This window comes from Callospermophilus lateralis, chromosome 1, assembly GCF_048772815.1.
Source record: "Callospermophilus lateralis isolate mCalLat2 chromosome 1, mCalLat2.hap1, whole genome shotgun sequence".
Taxonomy (NCBI): Eukaryota; Metazoa; Chordata; class Mammalia; order Rodentia; family Sciuridae; genus Callospermophilus; species Callospermophilus lateralis.
The window spans coordinates 174,009,044-174,026,855 of record NC_135305.1 but is presented as its reverse complement, the minus strand read 5'-3'; the positions used below and the strand labels follow the sequence as shown (position 1 = coordinate 174,026,855).

Genomic DNA, 17,812 nt, shown 5'->3' with positions numbered 1-17,812 from the left:
TCATTGTCTACAATGAGACTATACAAAATGGAACAACCATGGCTTGGCTAATTCTGTCTCCCTCTATAAACCTGACGATTGGTGGGAGAATTCCTGTCCTGATGTGACCAGAAACATACCTGTGTCCATCAGTGCTTTCCAAACCCAGAGTCACAACATATTAGTGGGACATTAAGTCAATTTAATACATTGCAACCAATATGAAGAAATAAAGAGAGCACAGAGTGATAGGACAGAGACTTTTAGAATGCACAGAATGATAAGCACTGTTTCGAGAAACTCTCTTGTTTTTCACGCCTATATAGCTATATGTATGGGGAACAATATATGTAATCATGAAATAAATATATATATCTACTGTGGGTTATAGTTAAAAAAATAAGTTTGACAACACTGACAGTGTGAAAATGCTGTAAGGGATATATCATTTGTTATAGAATTCACTTTCTGTTGAACCATGTTAAATAAGCAGCGCTGGTATTTCCTATAATCATGAATTTTCCTCTGTTATTTCACTGAACACTTACAGATGTTTTCACCCATTTTACTTGGTCTTTCTGGAAACCAAGTTTACAACATAAGCTTGATAAACCCACCTTGAGCTGAAGTACCTTGCCCAAAGGTGACTTAAATGGTTTATCATACAACAGACACACACATATGCACAATATTTGGGGGGAACTTTAGATACTATCAGTTCAAACAAACAGCATTTTTTCCCCTAAGAAGCAGAGGAACATTTTTAGTCAAAGGCTTTAATAGTTCTCTGTGAAAATCTATGGCAGAGAGCTAAGGAGGTAAACATGCAGTATAACTAAAAGTCTGAGGACAGAGTCTCCACATTTTGGAAGAATCAGATGCCTTCTAGAGGGCAGGTTCCAAAATATTAAATTTCAGAGTCACAAAGGACTTTGTGTATGCACTAATACATCAGCCCTCTCCTTATTTGATCTGAAGGGGCTCATGGTACCTTACTACTGATTCACTCACCTCCCAGCTGTTAACTCATTATGGACTTTCTCCTTCAAACCTGAGAAGTACTGATTCAACTTCTGCCTAAAGCTCTCCTGTGATTGGGGATCTCTTTGGGTATGGTGTGGGTGGGCCATACCCAATCAATCTAGCATGTACCAATCTGTCATCAATCAGTGGAGCTTGCATTGAAGGCAGGAAATATAAAAGACAAGCCCTATGAGGGCAAGGTTCAACCCAACTTGCTTATCACTGCTCCCTGGAAACTAGAACAGGGCTCAGGTCAGGCAGTGCTCACAACATTTACCATGGCAAGAAAATACCAGTTCCAATACAAGCTCTGGAATACCTTAATGCGCATTACATCCTTTGTCCATTACTCCCATCTGCTTTTGCAAACAATGGTACAGGCACTGCCCCTAATAACATTCCACAGTCCATCTTGGGGCCAATGGACTATAGAGTTGCCCTGGATTAGTAATATAATTTTGTGTTATTATGTAAATGGAGAAAACCAGAGCTGCCTTCCTGGTGGGATGTCATGTTGGAGGTAGAAAGCCCAATACTAGCATTTAAAGAGGAAGAAAAAAGTCAATTTTGAGCAACCTGTATACTCACCTGCATGGAAAAAGTCAGAGAGGTTCCCTGGAAATGCTTCTCCACCACTGTCCCGACTCTCTGGGTCACTTGAAACAAATCGGCCACTTCATCAGGATGCAGATCTTGGAAGCGCTCCACTGGCCGCAGTGGGCACACGAGAACATCTGTAGCAAGGTCTGTTAAGGCACACCAGGCTTGCTTTGGGTGGTGTTCTTACCGAGCAGCTTATACCCACAGTACTGCATCCCCTCTTGACCCAGGGCCAGAACATTCAAAGACTAAGGAATGAAGAAACAAATATTTACCAGCGACTGCACACCAAAGAGAGCTTAAAAACATGGTTAGTTATACTTCAAAGGAGAAGCTGTGGTGCACAGAAGAAATTTCTTTTAAGAGAAGGCACATTAGGGTACAGAGTGATTCTGGTGCTTGCTGAGATAATTATACCAGGAGGCAAGATCTATTCTGGACTATTATCTCCTGACCCCTATTCTAAACCTCTGTCCTCTCCAGCAGCCAAAGGCACTATGTTGCAGAAATAAGTGGAATGTCCAGGAGCTTTCTCTAGGTAGAACATCGTGATTAAAATTTTAATGTTAAGTTTTGTTTTAGAGAAATAACAGAAATACATAATGAACTTCTGAGGGGAGCCAATTTTATTTTGAAAGGTGGGTAGACATTCTGAAAATGTACAGTGAGCTTCATCTACAACTAACAGATGTCCCATATTATTAAGCCATTTATGATTTAATCAGACCAGTGATTATTCAGAGTCTAAAAAGGCATTTGACTGTCATGTATATTTAAAAAGAACAAAATTTTTTAAAAAGTGAAACACTTCTATATAAAATAAAGTCCACAGGGCCTCCTAATCACTATAAAGTAACCACATTACAATGCTATTACGATGATTTGACTTAGGATTTCTTGACTTTATGATGGTATGAAAGCGTATCCATATAACTACCATTTCTCACTTTCAGTGTAGTTTTAAATACATTACATGAAATCAATACTTTCTTATAAAATAGGATTTTTGATCTCATGAAAATAGAAGGGCGATTAGTAGAGTGGGGGGAGGGAGGACAGAAGGGAAAGGGGAAGAAGTGGGGAGTGAGGGTTGATCAGATTATGATATGTGCATGTATGACTATTTCAAAATGCATTCCAATTATATATGTCCAATTAAAAATAAATAAATACGTAGAAGGAAGACCAATACAATAGAGGAAGAGGCTGGGGGAGGGAGGTGAGGAGGGTCAGAGGAAGTACTGGTATGTATTTATGAATATGTCAAACTGAACCCCACTATTACATATAACTATAATGCACTATTATGTATAACTATGATACACTTTTATTTTACTTAAGATCAAAACATTTTTATAAAAAGTCATTTGAGGGTAAATCATTAAAAAAGTTGTCTATTCATACAAAAGAAACCATCTGAATGCATTCTGTAAGCCAGACAAGGCAACATATTTACATTATTGATCTGAGTTATAACAAAAAGAATGTAAGTTTAATCACTTCTCAGTAGCAAACTAATATTCACTGTTACACCATCAATAACCTTTCAGTTCCTTTTTCTATTTGAATTCATGGCATACATTCGTCCACACATGTATATGCAAACATATGTATGTGTCTCTGTATATACGTACAGATGTTGCTCAACTTATGATGGGGTTACACCCCAATAAGTCCATTGTAACCTGAAAATATACTGTAATAAATGCAGTTCATATACCTAACCTATTGAATGCCATAGTTGAGGCTAGCCTGTCTTAAATGCACTTAGAATGCATATTTGCCTACAGTAGGGCAAAATCACTCAACACAAAGTCTATTGTAAAAGAGAACACTGAATATTTCATGTCACTTATAGAATACTTGCTAAATGAAAAAAAAACAGAGTGTGCCACAGTCTGGCTGGGCACAAAATCACAAGCCACTCACAGCCCTGTAGATTCAAACAGCAATTCTTCACTCTACAAACACGTTCTGGGCAAAATCCACACCTCCACTGGGCTCTGTGTTCCAAAATACTCTCTGAATCCTCAACTCAATGGGAACTGAAGGAGCAGGCGTGTACGCCTGAGGCAGCAGGATACGCCCTATTCCCAGCAGGGTAAACCTTAAACCTGGAACTGCCCTAAACCCAAGGAGCGGGATACTCCCTAATCCCAGCAGGATACACCCTAAACCTGGATCCGCCCTGGTCCTTGAGCAAGGTCACCTTTCATGCAATGTCACTGCAAATGACCTGGGTCATGCCATGCATCATACCTACTTGGCAATGGCTCTCAGCAAGAGTGGTTGTGTGGGTTGGCTTACACACTACTGTAAGCTGAAAATTTGTTAAGTCAAACCATTGTAAGAATTGGTTGTCTGTGTGAACACACATACAACGTATATTAATATTTGTTTAATTTCCAGATACCAGAAGGAGAAAAGAAGCACTCCTGGACTTGTTTTCTGTTCCTTTCTTTTTTCCTTTTTTCCCTGTTGTTTTAAGAAAGCATGCTGCTGCCTGGAGCTAAGCAGGAACGGGGCCTCCTAAAACCACAGTCTTGCAATTGCTGGTCTCACCAGAATATCAAGCGCTTTAACCCATCACACTAGTGGTAGAACTTGGTACTCAGGGGAAATGCACTCAGCTCAGCTGGGCAGGCCAGATTTCCATAAGGGGGAGTAGTGGGGAGAGAAAGGAGGGGAAAACTGATTCTTTAGCTCATAATCAGGAAATTCACATCAACAGTAAACTAGGAAAAGAGGCATTTGTTAAATCTGAGTTCATTTTTCAAGAGAAGAGAAGGGAGGCCTTCACCCACAGGGCATCTGATACTTAAAAAGATAATTATCCTTCTTTGGCAGGGTTGCTTTATTATCATGGGTCAATGAACCGTTTAGAAATGAAGAATTTCCTTCATTTCCTTTTAGCAGATTGCTAGCCTCCACTCCCTCTCTGAGTTACTTTTTCTTTGTTAAAAGGGACTCAAAGTCATCTTCCTCCTCCCTGCTTTCCTTCACACCCTCTCTTAGTCCCTGACTGCACCAAACCACAGCCAGATGACAACCAGGCAAGCTTCCAACAATAGCCATAATTGCTGGGTTAGGCTCTGTCCCTGCACAGCAACCAGGTGGAGGAAGGGACAACATTTTACTTAAAACAAATGCTACTGTGAAAACTGGTGATTCTAATGTCAACTTAGTAATATCAGAAATAACCAAATTTTTTTTTCCTTTAATGCCATATACAAAAAACAAATCTTTTTTATTTCTACTTGCCTGATGTGAAGACCTGGCTTGATATAAAGATAGTGGCTCAAGATATTTTAAGAATTAAGTAAAAGTAGCTGAATTTGCCACATGCTTTGTCCTTGGTTTACCCATCCCAGAGTCATATCATATTCACATTTATTACTTTCATTGACCATTAATAGTAGTCCTCTGTGTCACAAAAAAAATTCAACAGCCTCAATGCACTTTCATTTAGGTGAATACTCTGCACCAACAATTTTGTACAACATTGTCTTGACACATATATTCCTTACAATCTAATCCTTTGTTAGGAATCACCTTATTTGCATATAATACACACTTTTATGTGCAAATGATAATTAGATGAAATAAAAAGAACTTCAGGGGTATTTACTTGACATGTGTTACTGTTGGATGATCATCATCTTTGTTTGGTTGGTGACCAGAGAATGGGCAGGTAGACAACTCAACATGGAAGTGACCACACAGGTAGGCTCCTCAGGACTCGCCAGGGGTTACAATGGTCTAGAGTCACTCAGAGTCAGGCTCTGGAGCTCATGCAAGCATCTGAGCTGGCCAGCAGCAGACACAGTATCCAACACCCTCCCTGGGGCCCAATGAGGAGGAGTCTCAAAAAGCAAGAATCAACCATCTTCTCTCAGACGCTTTAAACCCAGAGCAGAAAAGAGCCTGTGCCTTTACCTCACCACAGGCCCCTTCCTACCTGCTGCCCACCTGCCTCCCAAACCTCCCCCTTATCCTGCTTTCCTTTGCACACTTTGCACCTGCCATGTCTACCTTCTTTCTATTCCTCAAACACACTAGGTTTCTTCCTAGTGTGGAATCCTTTGTTGGGGCTGATTTCTCTGTCCCGAATTCCATTCCTTTTTATTCAGATTCCAATTCCAATGACACTCCTCAGAGAAATAGTCTATGATCATAATTTAAATGACTCCCACGTTACTCGCTCATACAATCCTCTGACAACCCTTCCCAGAGCCATGCTGCTAGTTTGGGGTTGGCAATTACATAATCAAATGAGCCATCTCCACAAGAGGACCCACTTTGTCTTTTTTTTTTTTCTTTTTAATTCTTTCATCAGTGCCTAGAACACCAGAGACATGTAGGAATACTTACTACTGGAAGAGTGAATAAATGATAAACCAAGTGCTCCTATCAGCCACCTCTGAATACTAAGACCCCAACAATACTGAGATATGAATTTTCCATCACACACAAAATTGGAATAATCTGCAATTTTTCTTTGTAATTCAAAGATGTTTATCCTTAATATGTGACCGGTTAGAACGAATGCTGGATATGAACTGAGAGATCTAAATTTATTTTTAATGTAAACTAATCTCATATGAGCTTAAAGGAGGTATAAATATAAAAGCAAAATTCTTTCTTAAGATGCTTTTATAATTAAAAGGAAGTGGCTTTGAGAAGTGTTTCTGTTCAGAGTCTCAAATAAACTATTTATGTAAATGTTGCTTTATACTGTGACTAAGGAATGTAGTTAGCTTACTTATTTTATGTATTTATTTACTTATTTATTCATTTACTTTTGATACTGGGGATTGAACCCAGGGCACATAACCACTGAGCCAAGCCCCTAGCCCTTTTTCATATTTTTATTTAGCAACAGGATCTCGCTGAGTTGCTCAGGACCTCACTAAGTTACTGAGGCTGGCTTTAAACTCCTCCTGCCTCAGCCTCCCTAGCCACTGGGATTATAGGTGTACGCCAGCAGACCCAGCTCAACTTATTTATTTAATGAACATTGGGCATCAGGTGAATTTGGGCACCTTTAGGCTTTGAGAGTAACAGAGAAGACTAAGAGGTTGCTCCTGTCCGCTCAGTCCAGGAGATGTTTCTATACAATGGGAAGCACACAGGTAAGCAGAGAAGGGGTGCAGCAGAGCAGAGAGGAGCACCCCGTTCAGTGGAGGCCTGCAGCCCCTAGAAAGCAAAGGGTAGCCACAGGGAAGCTCTGAGCGGAACAGATTACCCTGCAGGTAGCTGAAACTAGAAACAGATCATGGAAGACTTACAACAGGTCAGAGAACTTTTTCTGTGAAGAAAAAGGTGGTAAATCTTTTAGGTTTCATGGGTTATATGCCTAAGTGGCCACAGTAGCAAATACAAAAACTCATAAGCGTGGAACATTCCAGTAAACCCTCATTCACAGAAAGAGGAAGCAGGCCAGTTAGTTCATAGGCCTCATAGTGCCAACACCTGGTTTGGAGGGATCACATTTGAAAGAGGTAATGAAAGAAAATTGGAAATATGAGGGAGCCTATTCTCTTATCCCGAGCTGAAGACTGTGATGCTATCTTAAAATGGCATCCTGAACCCAAAACATTATACTATCCTTAAAATTTTTAGTTTCTAAGAAAAAGACCCATGCCAGGCAGCCCATTTTAATGACCCTGTGGAGCACTTCTGATGCTTTTCAGAATTAATCATAACAACCAGAAAACACGCTGTGGTGTTGACATCACACAGATAAATCACGAGTATTTCTCTCCAACACAAATGCAAGAATTTCTGTCATCTCTAGTTGGAAAAACAAAACATATGATCTTCAAATGCATTAGAGCAAAGCAGTGTGCTACTCACAGATTCACCTAAGAATAAAAGTATTTCTCAATATATGTGCATAAACTTTTAGAAGAAAACAGTATTGCCTGAAGATGGTGGGTATCATTTGCTACATTTTGCTTCTAGAGAAACAACACAGAGAAAGCAAATTCATTTTGAAGAACAACAGACAGTTCTTGTAATTCTGCTGCCACTGTTTATATGCCAATTGTTTTAAGATAATATCACAGATGCAGTATAATTTAATTTGGAGACTCTTAAGCCTTGTTAATGGGTAAATCCTGTATTATACATAGGCTAGCAAGACACACATTAGGTTCTATTTGCATAAGGTTAATGCCTCTGTTAAGATTTCTTAGCTGAAATGCACATAATCAAAGAACCAAACTAAACTGAATTTCGTGTATGTTCATACATGTTTATCTGGTATTCATATATAAAGAGGTAACCAAGATGAGATCTGGTCTCTTTCAGTGTTCTAAAGTAAGGATTTCCATTTAGCAAATACATTTTTAAAGGAAAAGAAGAGTGGTAGTTACAATTTAGTTCTGTCCATTGAAAAAATGTCTTATTGCAGAAGAAAAACAAAGAAGACCTCTTAAGAGCAAATGAGATTTAAGCTGAATTTTACAAATGAGAGAGTAATTCAACCAGTGAGCTGGGCATCAGCCTCCTCATCCATTCAACCCACAACTTGAGCCTCTTCTCAGTCCAGGGTTTGTGCTAGGGACTTAGGAAGCCAAGATGAATAGGATAGAGCAGTTGACCTTGAAGAGTTCACACTCTAATGTCCCAAACTGTCATGCAGTGCAAACAGATCATTACAGTACAGACAGGAGTGCTACAGATAGAAATCAGTTTAGAAAACTGTGGGAGCACAGAGGAGGCCGGATCTAACTCAATCTTAGGGTATTAGACAAACTTCTTTGTCTCATTTTGTATTTCAGTTTTCTAAAGTAGGAACAATTTCTCCAAATTTGGACCAAAGTCCATCCTTGAAAATGGTCTTGCTACTTAAGAACGGTCTCAAACCAAGTCGCTGGGCAGTTGTCCCATAGCTGAAATCTCCGTTTCATTTATACATGTGCATTTATTTCCTGAATCTTCACAACAAACCCATAAAATATTATTATAACCCTCACTATGCAGATGAGACAATGACAGCATAAAGTAAGAAACTTGCCAGAATGGAACACCCAAAGTGAGATTAAAACCAGAACTCACCTCAAGTCTGATTCGAAGGCCTACAATGTGAATGATAGTGATGGCACACTTTTTATAGCTTTCATGCCTGAGTCTTTGCCTTGACTTTTATTAAAAGTATGCCTTGTGTTCCCAGATCCTTCTGTTCGTGGAAGAGACCAGAGGATTTGTGAAATATGAAGATGCAGAGGAAAACCACTAAAGGTTTGAGGAACACCTCGCCTTGGATAAAGAAAGCAGGTGATATTACTTTCTCTCAGTGCACTGAGGCCTCAGGGCAGGGCAGCAAGCATGCCCTCATCCTTCCAGAGGACCACACGAATAAGAAAAACCTCATGCACCAGGGGTTGAGTTGGAGACAGTAAGGAGGGACGCAGACTCCACATTTTGACCCTTTCCCTCCTTGACACTGGGTTTCTTCAAGGTAACTTTGGCTCTTAGTTGCCAAACTCCTGAGGAGGATTAGATACTGTAGTCAAGGTCAATGGACCAGGTTATAAGACACAGTGAACCCCTCTGCATCTAGTGATTGAGAATCATTGACTTTCTCACATTATCATTTACATGACCACAAAGATCACTCCCATCCTACACATCTGTAGGTAATATGACTCTGACCCTCTTCTTATCAAGAGTAGCTGCCCATTTTCCCTCCCCTTGAATCTGGGATGACTCTGAAATTTCCACGGAGGAAGAGCCATTGTTTGGTTCTCTAGTTAAACTTAAGAGATCTTGCAATTTGTGATTTTTGCCTTCTTGGAACTCTGAGACCTACACACTATGAGAAAGCCTAGCTAGCCTACTGGCAAGTAAGACACAACATGGAAAAAAACAGAGTATCTGAGCTGATGCCCAGCATCCAGATCCCTTGGCCCCAGACAGCCACTGACTGACTTCAAATTCCTGTCTCTGTTGTCGATTACTGCATGAAACACTGCCCCCATACAGATCAAAACAATGCTGCAGTGTTCAGCTATCATGAGTCTGTGCATGGTTTTTGCTGTGGGTCTTACCTGGGCTCATTTATGAAACTGTTTTTTCAGCTGGAAGGCAGGCTGAATCCACAGGGCCTTCACTGTACCTGCTGTTTCATCTCAGATAGATGGAGAATCTCTAGAATTTTCCACTGTGGGTCAAAGAAAATCACAAGCCAACCCAGGTTTACGGTAGGGAAATTAATTCCATCTCCTAATGGGAGCAGAAAAATCATATTGAAATGGAGTATGGACAGAGTAGGCATTGTGCATGGGGGTCATTATGATAATGATCTACCATGGTTGGTAACTTTGAAAAAAGTTTCTGGGCACTTTGTAAAAATGAACAGGTGCCCAGGGCGTCTTAATTGTCCTATTAAGTATATGAAGCCATGACAATTTAGAGTTGAGATGAATCTTGAACATTATCTAATCCACTATTATCATTATTTGATGAAAATAATAGGATTAGAAATGTTAATTTGTTCAAAGTCACATAGTTAGGAGCACAAATGGAATTGAAACAGAAGCTGTTCAGTTTCCCAGACCAAAGCTCTTTCTATTGCACACAAGAGACCAAAATGCTACCTCAGATATTGTCTTCCCATGCTAAACTGTGGCAGACATCAATGAGCAATAACGGAATTCTCTCCTTGAATTGGCAGAGTCCCAGAGTTCTTGTCAACAACAAGCTCTGGGCAGTCACCACCAATCAGAGTGGGCATGGAACATGCCTGTGGCCTCCTCTACTGACCCACAGAAACAATCACATAGGCCCGGCAGAGTCACTTACAAAATGAAACACTGCAAATGAGAATCTCTGCCCGATGACATCAAATTTCCATTATGTTGTTGCATTTTTTATTCAAAATAAATTTGATAAGTTTAAAATTTGTTCGAGGATAATTGATGTTTTTAAAAAAATTAAAGCATTTCCAGAATATGAACTATTTAAATTCAAAGTCGTGACAGAAATGGAAATGTACTGATTCAGATGATTGATTAAATATGACAGAATATTAGTCTCAGAATCACTCAGACTTGCCCACATTTATTTTTCTACATCTGATCTATTCTAGGGACTCAGAACACAAAAGTCACCAAAATAAATCAAATCATCAAAATATCATTGATTTTGATGAGGCTTATTAGCATGTGTATATATGAATATGGAGTGAAGCAGTATCAAATAATGAGAATTAGTCATTCTTCTGAACTAATGAAAAAAAGAACATACTTATTTCTATTCTAGATCTGTATGCAGTTTAATGACAAGAAATTTTCTAGTGTGTATTACAAGACTTTGGCAGACCTTGTATAATTCTTTATTTGTTCTAATAAACACTCAGTAGTCCTTGCAATTTTGGGTGGGCGTAACCAGGGATTGAACTCAGAGGCACTTAACCACTGAGCCACATCCCCAGCCCTTTTTATTTTTTATTTTGATACAGGGTCTCACTGAGTTGCTTAGTGCCTTGCTTTTGCTGAGGCTGGCTTCCAACTCTGAATCCTCCTGCCTCAGCCTCCCCAGCCACTGGGATTGCAGGCATGAGCCAATGTGCCCAGCACAAATAACCCTAATGTCATTTCAAAAAAACAACAGAATTAACTGTGAGCTCTTTTTTGAAGATTCTATTTATTTTATTTAAATAGCACAGTAACAGAACTTTGGATCAAAGTAGGTAGCATCCCCAAAAGTAATCTCTTCTTTACATTGCGGGCATTTTGAGTGAATTTTTACTATAGAAAAAGTAGAAATACTAGCCAAAGAATTGAGAAATACAATTCTGAAAAAGCATTTTAACATACCTATTTTAGAAACTCATTGAGAGATTTATCATCCATATGCTTAAATGGCATGGATGTAATTTGAAGTACATTTGATTTCTAGAACATGATAAATTCCAGAACAATAATTAGGATAATGATAGTACTCTGCTTATAGTTGGATCTCAGGCAAGTATCTCATAAATTTCTACTATTTTATATTTTTTTTTCCTGGGGAATCTTTAACAGCAAAGATAGGGGCTAGTTCTTGGTCATCCGGGAGAAGACAAGCTACCCTTGAAATTTCTGCACTGATTTGGATTCCCAAAGGAGACAATCACATTCACAGAAATAGACAGGGGGCTCCCAAAGAAAATAAATGACATAGCAGTGTGTAGCATGATAGTGTTCTGGTAGAGTCTCTGGTTTGAATTTCACATATTTTTGGTCACTTTTTCATGGCAAAGGAATCCTATATTGTTTGACGTACTAGCATCACATCGAGGAAAGCTGTGCTTATATCGAACTACACAGGTGCAGAAGAAGTAAACCCAAAGGAAAGAAAACAACCTCTATAATCTTTGTTGCCTACAATATCCTAGTGATAATCAGCAACACTAGGTAGGTAATATCACTCCCTTCATTTCTTCAGATTTAGAAGTTGAGGCCAAAAAGGTTTAACTACATGTCCAAGGTCAAATACCATGGAAGTGAAAATCTTGGCTGGGGTCATGCAGTATAATTGCCCAAGGTGTTTCGGTGCCTCCCAAGCAATAAAAGTCTTTGTGAATAAATTGCAGTGTTTCCTACAGTGATATGGCAGGAAATTAGTTCCATGAGATATTATTAGATATTTTACAGAAAAAAAAATATTCTACAGGAAAAAAAATAAACCTCTAACAGTAAAAACAGGAGAAACGCTGAATGCAATTGAAATAAGAGAACTATTATTTCACTACTCATCAGAATATTTAATATGCTAATGTGCATCCTGACTTTCCAAAAGAAAATACACTAAGCAGTATTATTCAAATGTGTATAATTATAAAGGTATTTTATTACTGTCATCATCATCATCATTATTTGAAGAACACTGTCTAGGATAAATGCTCCAGAGGATCTTCTGTGAATCCTGAACCTACAGAGGTACCTAAAGAAGTTTTCTTTTTTTTTTTTAAACAAAAGTTGAGTAAATAGCTTGTAAATCACATAGGCAAAGAGAGAGAGAGAGAGAGAGAGAGAGAGAGAGAGAGAGAGAGAGAGAGAGAGAGAGAGGACATTATGATATACAAAATATGTAAGAAGTTGAGCATTATAATATAGCACATAGGATACTACAGTCATTAGTGCTGTGTGCCATACTTCAGGTTATTATTGCCACATCTGGGCACAGGATCAGATTCTGCCTTCTAAATCCTCGTGGTTATGTGAACCTTAAGGAATTCATCATTTTGTCAAGCAAAAATGATGGATGCCACTTCCAGGCCAGAGTCCCTAACTACCAGGATGAGACCCCAAAGCTTACTTTCTTTCTCTAAGAGAAGCAGCGATGTTGTGTCATGGTGGCTGCCCTGGCAATCTAAGTTGGCGTTGGCGGGGGGCTCTGGTCATCCCAGTTACAGTGACTAGAGCAAGTTTATTACTAACTAGGTTTTACCTCTTTTGCTGAATGTCAACCAAACTAGGATTGCTTAGAATCAGAATGGTAAAGAGGTTTCTGAGGCCCTGATAGGGATCAGGAGGGAAGAAGAGGGGAATTTATTAGTTTTGGCTGCCATGAGGGAGGGAAGAATATTAGCATTTGTGCCAAGTATCTGCCATTCTTCAATTATAAAGCAATAAAACTATTTTTTTCAAGGACTCCCTCTCCCCCTTTTTTAATGATGTAGAAGTCATTTCTGGGTCTTGCAATGTCTCTGGATAACCATTATGAAAATCTATTATTATTGTTATGGTCCTAGAGATAGATAGAGGTGTCTGGGATTTAGATAATTCTGGTTAGGAGAGTACCGAAAAGGAAAATTAACTGTCACTCAAAAGTGTCTGTCCATGATGTATAAACACAGGAATGGGAACACACTAATAAGAAAATGTTATGAAAATACTCTCGGGAGTTAAGACTTGGAGCTGTGTTGCAATAACAGAAGTAAAACACACTTAGCAGCTGAAAAAATATTTAAGAATCATCCCCATTGAGGAATTTTATAACTACAGATAATATGCTCTAGTTCAAAAATAATCTTAAAACCTCTGCAAAAACATTTTTAATCTAGAATAGATCAGAAAGTAAGGCTAAAAATTCGTAATTCATTGGAGATCATCTAGGAAAACACATGCAACATAAATAATTCCCTAGCAATACTGTGTACATACTTCAACTTCACCACTGTAAATAAAAAGAGGATGTCTTAAGCTTCTATGTTCAAAGGGTGGCCAGAGTGAACTGGGGCCCAGACTCACAAGAGAACTAGGACTCTTTCAAGGGTAAACTCCATCAGGTTCTAAAAAGCAGAAGTATTCCAACTTTCAGTTTGCTCATTTAGGTTTGCTTTAGGTTACTCTTGGATCTTCAACAAGACCATGGAGCAACACAGACATTACACTTCAGAGACCATGTGAAGACAGAGTAGCCAAACTATCAATATGGGAGAAGAAAAATAGAAAATGAAAAGCCAAAAGAAAAGAAGAAGTTTAAAAGGCAGGGGTGGGGGAATATATCCAACAGATAAAATGTTCTTGGAAGACAAGAAAGGTCCCTCACAGACACTCAACTAACATTTTTGGTACCACATACAGAGCTCCACATCAGTAGACCTTTAATAAATATTTTGTGAAAGAATAAATCACATGTCGTTTTATCAGTTTAATCTTGGAAATAATTCTTTCTCATGAGTAATTTCTTCAAAATGTTCCAGAAACTGGTTTCTTAAGAGAACTGAGAACCAGTCCATACTCAGCTTTCTTAAATGGAAATAATTAATGAAAATGCATTTAGCCCTTAAAAATAAACCCGAGTTCTAAATTTCTAATGTAAAGCAGCCACCTTAAGCATAGAAAAAATAAAAATAAATACAAATTGTCCTTTCCTTCACACACCAAAGGTCAAGGTTCATGCTTTTTAAATGGAAAACCTGTGGGTCATTAACTCAAGAATTAACACCGAAAAATCTGAAGATAATGTTGTTCCCTGCTTTTTAATAACGTGACAATCATTAATACTGATAGAAAAATGCTGTATTTAAGAAATCATGAAAGAGCCTTAATTATGTTAATTTGACTTTCTCATAGAATCTGAATTGACATCCACCTTCCATCAAAATATGATAGCAATTCCATCAAAATATGATAGCAATCCAAAATATGATGATGTGAGACTACTTCATTGAAAGAGTTATTCAATAAGTATTTAATGAATGAGCTTGTGAAGGAATTACTGATGAAGATCCATAAAGCCAAAATTTTGGAGAAAAGGATAAAGCCAACACACTTTGTGGAACCTGTATCATTTTCATGTATTCATTCAATAAATACTTATTAATTAATAGCATACTCACTGCCAGGTACTGTGTAGGTCGCTATGGATATAGAACAACCAGGTATATGCATATATTACATAAACCAGGTATATCACATAAAATGTTTTTTATGTAAAAAAAAATGTACTAGCAAAGGTGTACTGCATTCTAGGAGATAAATAGAGAAAAGGCAAGAAACACATATAAATGTAGTAACTCTTACAAAAGTGACAAGGAGAAGAGAAAGCAAAGATTCAATAATGCAATACGAAGAATATTCCAAGCCAGACTGCAAAGCCTGGAATGAGTCTGGCCCAGCTAGCTGGAATGTCAAGAAATAGCACATATCTCAGTGAGCCTTGGTCAGTGGTCTGGCTTTACTTGTCATGCATGTGGAAGCTGCTGAAGCATTTCACACAGTGGGAAGTAGAGGGCTATGACAGAATCTGAGATATCTTTTAGAAAAACCACTCTAAATACTGTGTGGAGAGATTCAAGCAAAGCAAGGATAGAAGGTGACCAGGGATGTCTCTGCTGAAGACGACGCAAGGCATGCAAAACAGCCCTGGACTATGGTGGTGGCAATGGGCATGGAGAATTTGAAACACAATTTTGAAGTATAAGTAACAAGACTTACTGATGTGGGCAAAGGAGAGAGGGGAATGCAAGAGGACTCCAGGGTTCTGGCTTGAGAAGGTGAATGGAGAGTGATGGAATTTAAGAGATAAGGTGGGAAGGGAAAACGACCTCATGTAGCTCACCTTAGGACATCTTTCCTTCTTCCTTTTACAGATTTTTTTTTTTTTTTTAACAGAAGTAACTTAAAGAGACTTTCTTAACCTGGGTCACAGATGTGCTCCCAGGACTTCTATCAGTCTTCATTGTTTTCCTTTTGTAGAAATTTCTACAGCTTCCAGAAATTTCTGAAGTTTTCTCCAGATCTCAACTAAGAATTAATGATTTAAAATAGCGCCTTCCCCAAAAAACAAAAAAATTTCAAGCCACAGGTGTGGGTCAATGGCAGAGCAAGTGCTTCTCAGGTATGAGGCCCTGGGTTCAATTCCAAACACCAAAAAAATAAAATAAAAAAAATTTAAATTTAAATTTAAAAAATACAAAATTAGAATGATAAAAAGTAGGATCAGACTTTTTATTTTTCATTTTGACTCAGAATTTAATAGAACCACTACTGAAAAAAAAAATTTACTCTGAGCAATGTACTCTAATTCATGAGGATGAACTCTCCACAAAAGACAAACAAAAGATTTTTTAAATGGTATAACACTTAAAGTCATTTTAATCTGATTCAGCAGTGAACAATCTAAGACATGTCTCTTCCAACAAAAGACAGCTGGACACATAAAAAATGATTGTGTGATCCATTCAAAATTAAAGAATAGAATAAATCATTTACAATAAAAATGCAGAAATTCATACCAGAAAGGAAAAAAAAAGTGAAAACTCTCAGCACTAAATGATTTCCAAATGTTTCCAAAACAGGAAGCAAAAGACAGCAAATGTCACTATAGAAGCTTCTCATATAGAATAAGTTAATCAGGCAGCCTCAAATAACAAAGCTGCAATTCATCATTAAAACAAAACAAACAAACAAACAAAAATCAGCAATGAACCTCACTGCCAGAGTGTCAAGAAGGCAGACATTTTCAGAATAGTGACTTCTGTGCAAACAGCTCAGCATTATCTCTAAACTTCCAAGGTCTGTAAAGGGGCAAATTTATGTTGTTATTTTTATCTGCTTAAACTTGAAATAAAGTCAAGTGCTTATGACAGAAGAGGCTTTGATATCTTTAAAACAATAGCAGTAGGAGAATCTAGGGTTTCAATCCAAAAAATTCCCCTTCCAAGTTGCATTTTCTCCTTTAGCTTAGGATCCTGTTTCTAAAGTTGGATTCATGTCTGCACTATAATTAGGGTTTTAGAGTGGTTTAACCCCCTTACTCCCCAGGAAAATAGACAATGCTTAAATCACTGTCCCCATTGCTAAAACAAGTGTCATGAGTTTCTTATTGATGACTAAATGCTTTTCCAGGAGATTTCAAACTCAAACAATATTCCACAAAGTAAAGATATTCCAATATCATTAGTGATACTCTATGGGAAAACACAAAGGTTCTACCCAGAATCTCATCTAGTTTCATTTAGGCTGTGAAAAAAAAAAAAAAAAACAATTTGAATTGGAAGGAACAGTATTTGGCATTTTCAATGATACAGGCAGCCCTAGTTCCATAATAATTAAGCTAATATAAATCAGTATTTATAGAGCAGTGCTGACTAATGACACTTTCTGCAGTGACAGAAATGAATGTTCTTCATTCTGCCTTGTCTGAGATAGTGGCTATTAGTAACGTGTGGCTATTGAACACTCAGCATGTGCCTCATATGACCAATAATTGAATTTAAATCGCATTTTAATTCATTTACAATTTAATACTTGAATTTAAACTTTAAATCTTTATTTTACAAGCTCATAATTACTTGTAGATAGTAGCTATTGTATCAGAGAGTGCAAATAGAGGCCAGGAATGTATGGCACCAGGGAATATTAGGAACTGGAGCAAACTGAAAAACACCTGCCCAGAGGTGGGCCACCACTACTTAGTTATTTGTTTCCAAAGAAACTGGAAATCTGGATTGCTACAGGTAATACTTACTTCACATTCATGTACATGGCATGAATTTCAGCTACCACCATTTAATCATATCAATTCCCCAACATCATGGTTCAAATTTCAGTTACCATGGCATACTAAAAAAGTAACTGTATCAAGTACAAACTCCACCACTAGCTCTTCTTCAGTCCACAGGCCAGAAAGTAGGTAATAGATGTGCATGATGACCAATAACCAATCACAATCCTCTTGCAAAGTTTGTCAATGATTGGTGTCAGGGCAT

General features: G+C 38.1%; 1 protein-coding gene across 7 annotated transcripts in view; it reads right to left on the bottom strand.

Annotated features, from left to right (window-relative positions):
• Fhit (fragile histidine triad diadenosine triphosphatase) overlaps positions 1-17,812 on the bottom strand; it is a 1,398,971-nt gene that overhangs the window by 278,141 nt on the left and 1,103,018 nt on the right. For all 7 annotated transcript variants that reach the window (XM_076867894.1, XM_076867918.1, XM_076867902.1 and 4 more), the window contains one exon: positions 1,591-1,736. In XM_076867894.1, the coding sequence (XP_076724009.1) occupies positions 1,591-1,736 (146 nt within the window). The remainder of the gene's footprint in view (positions 1-1,590; positions 1,737-17,812) is intronic.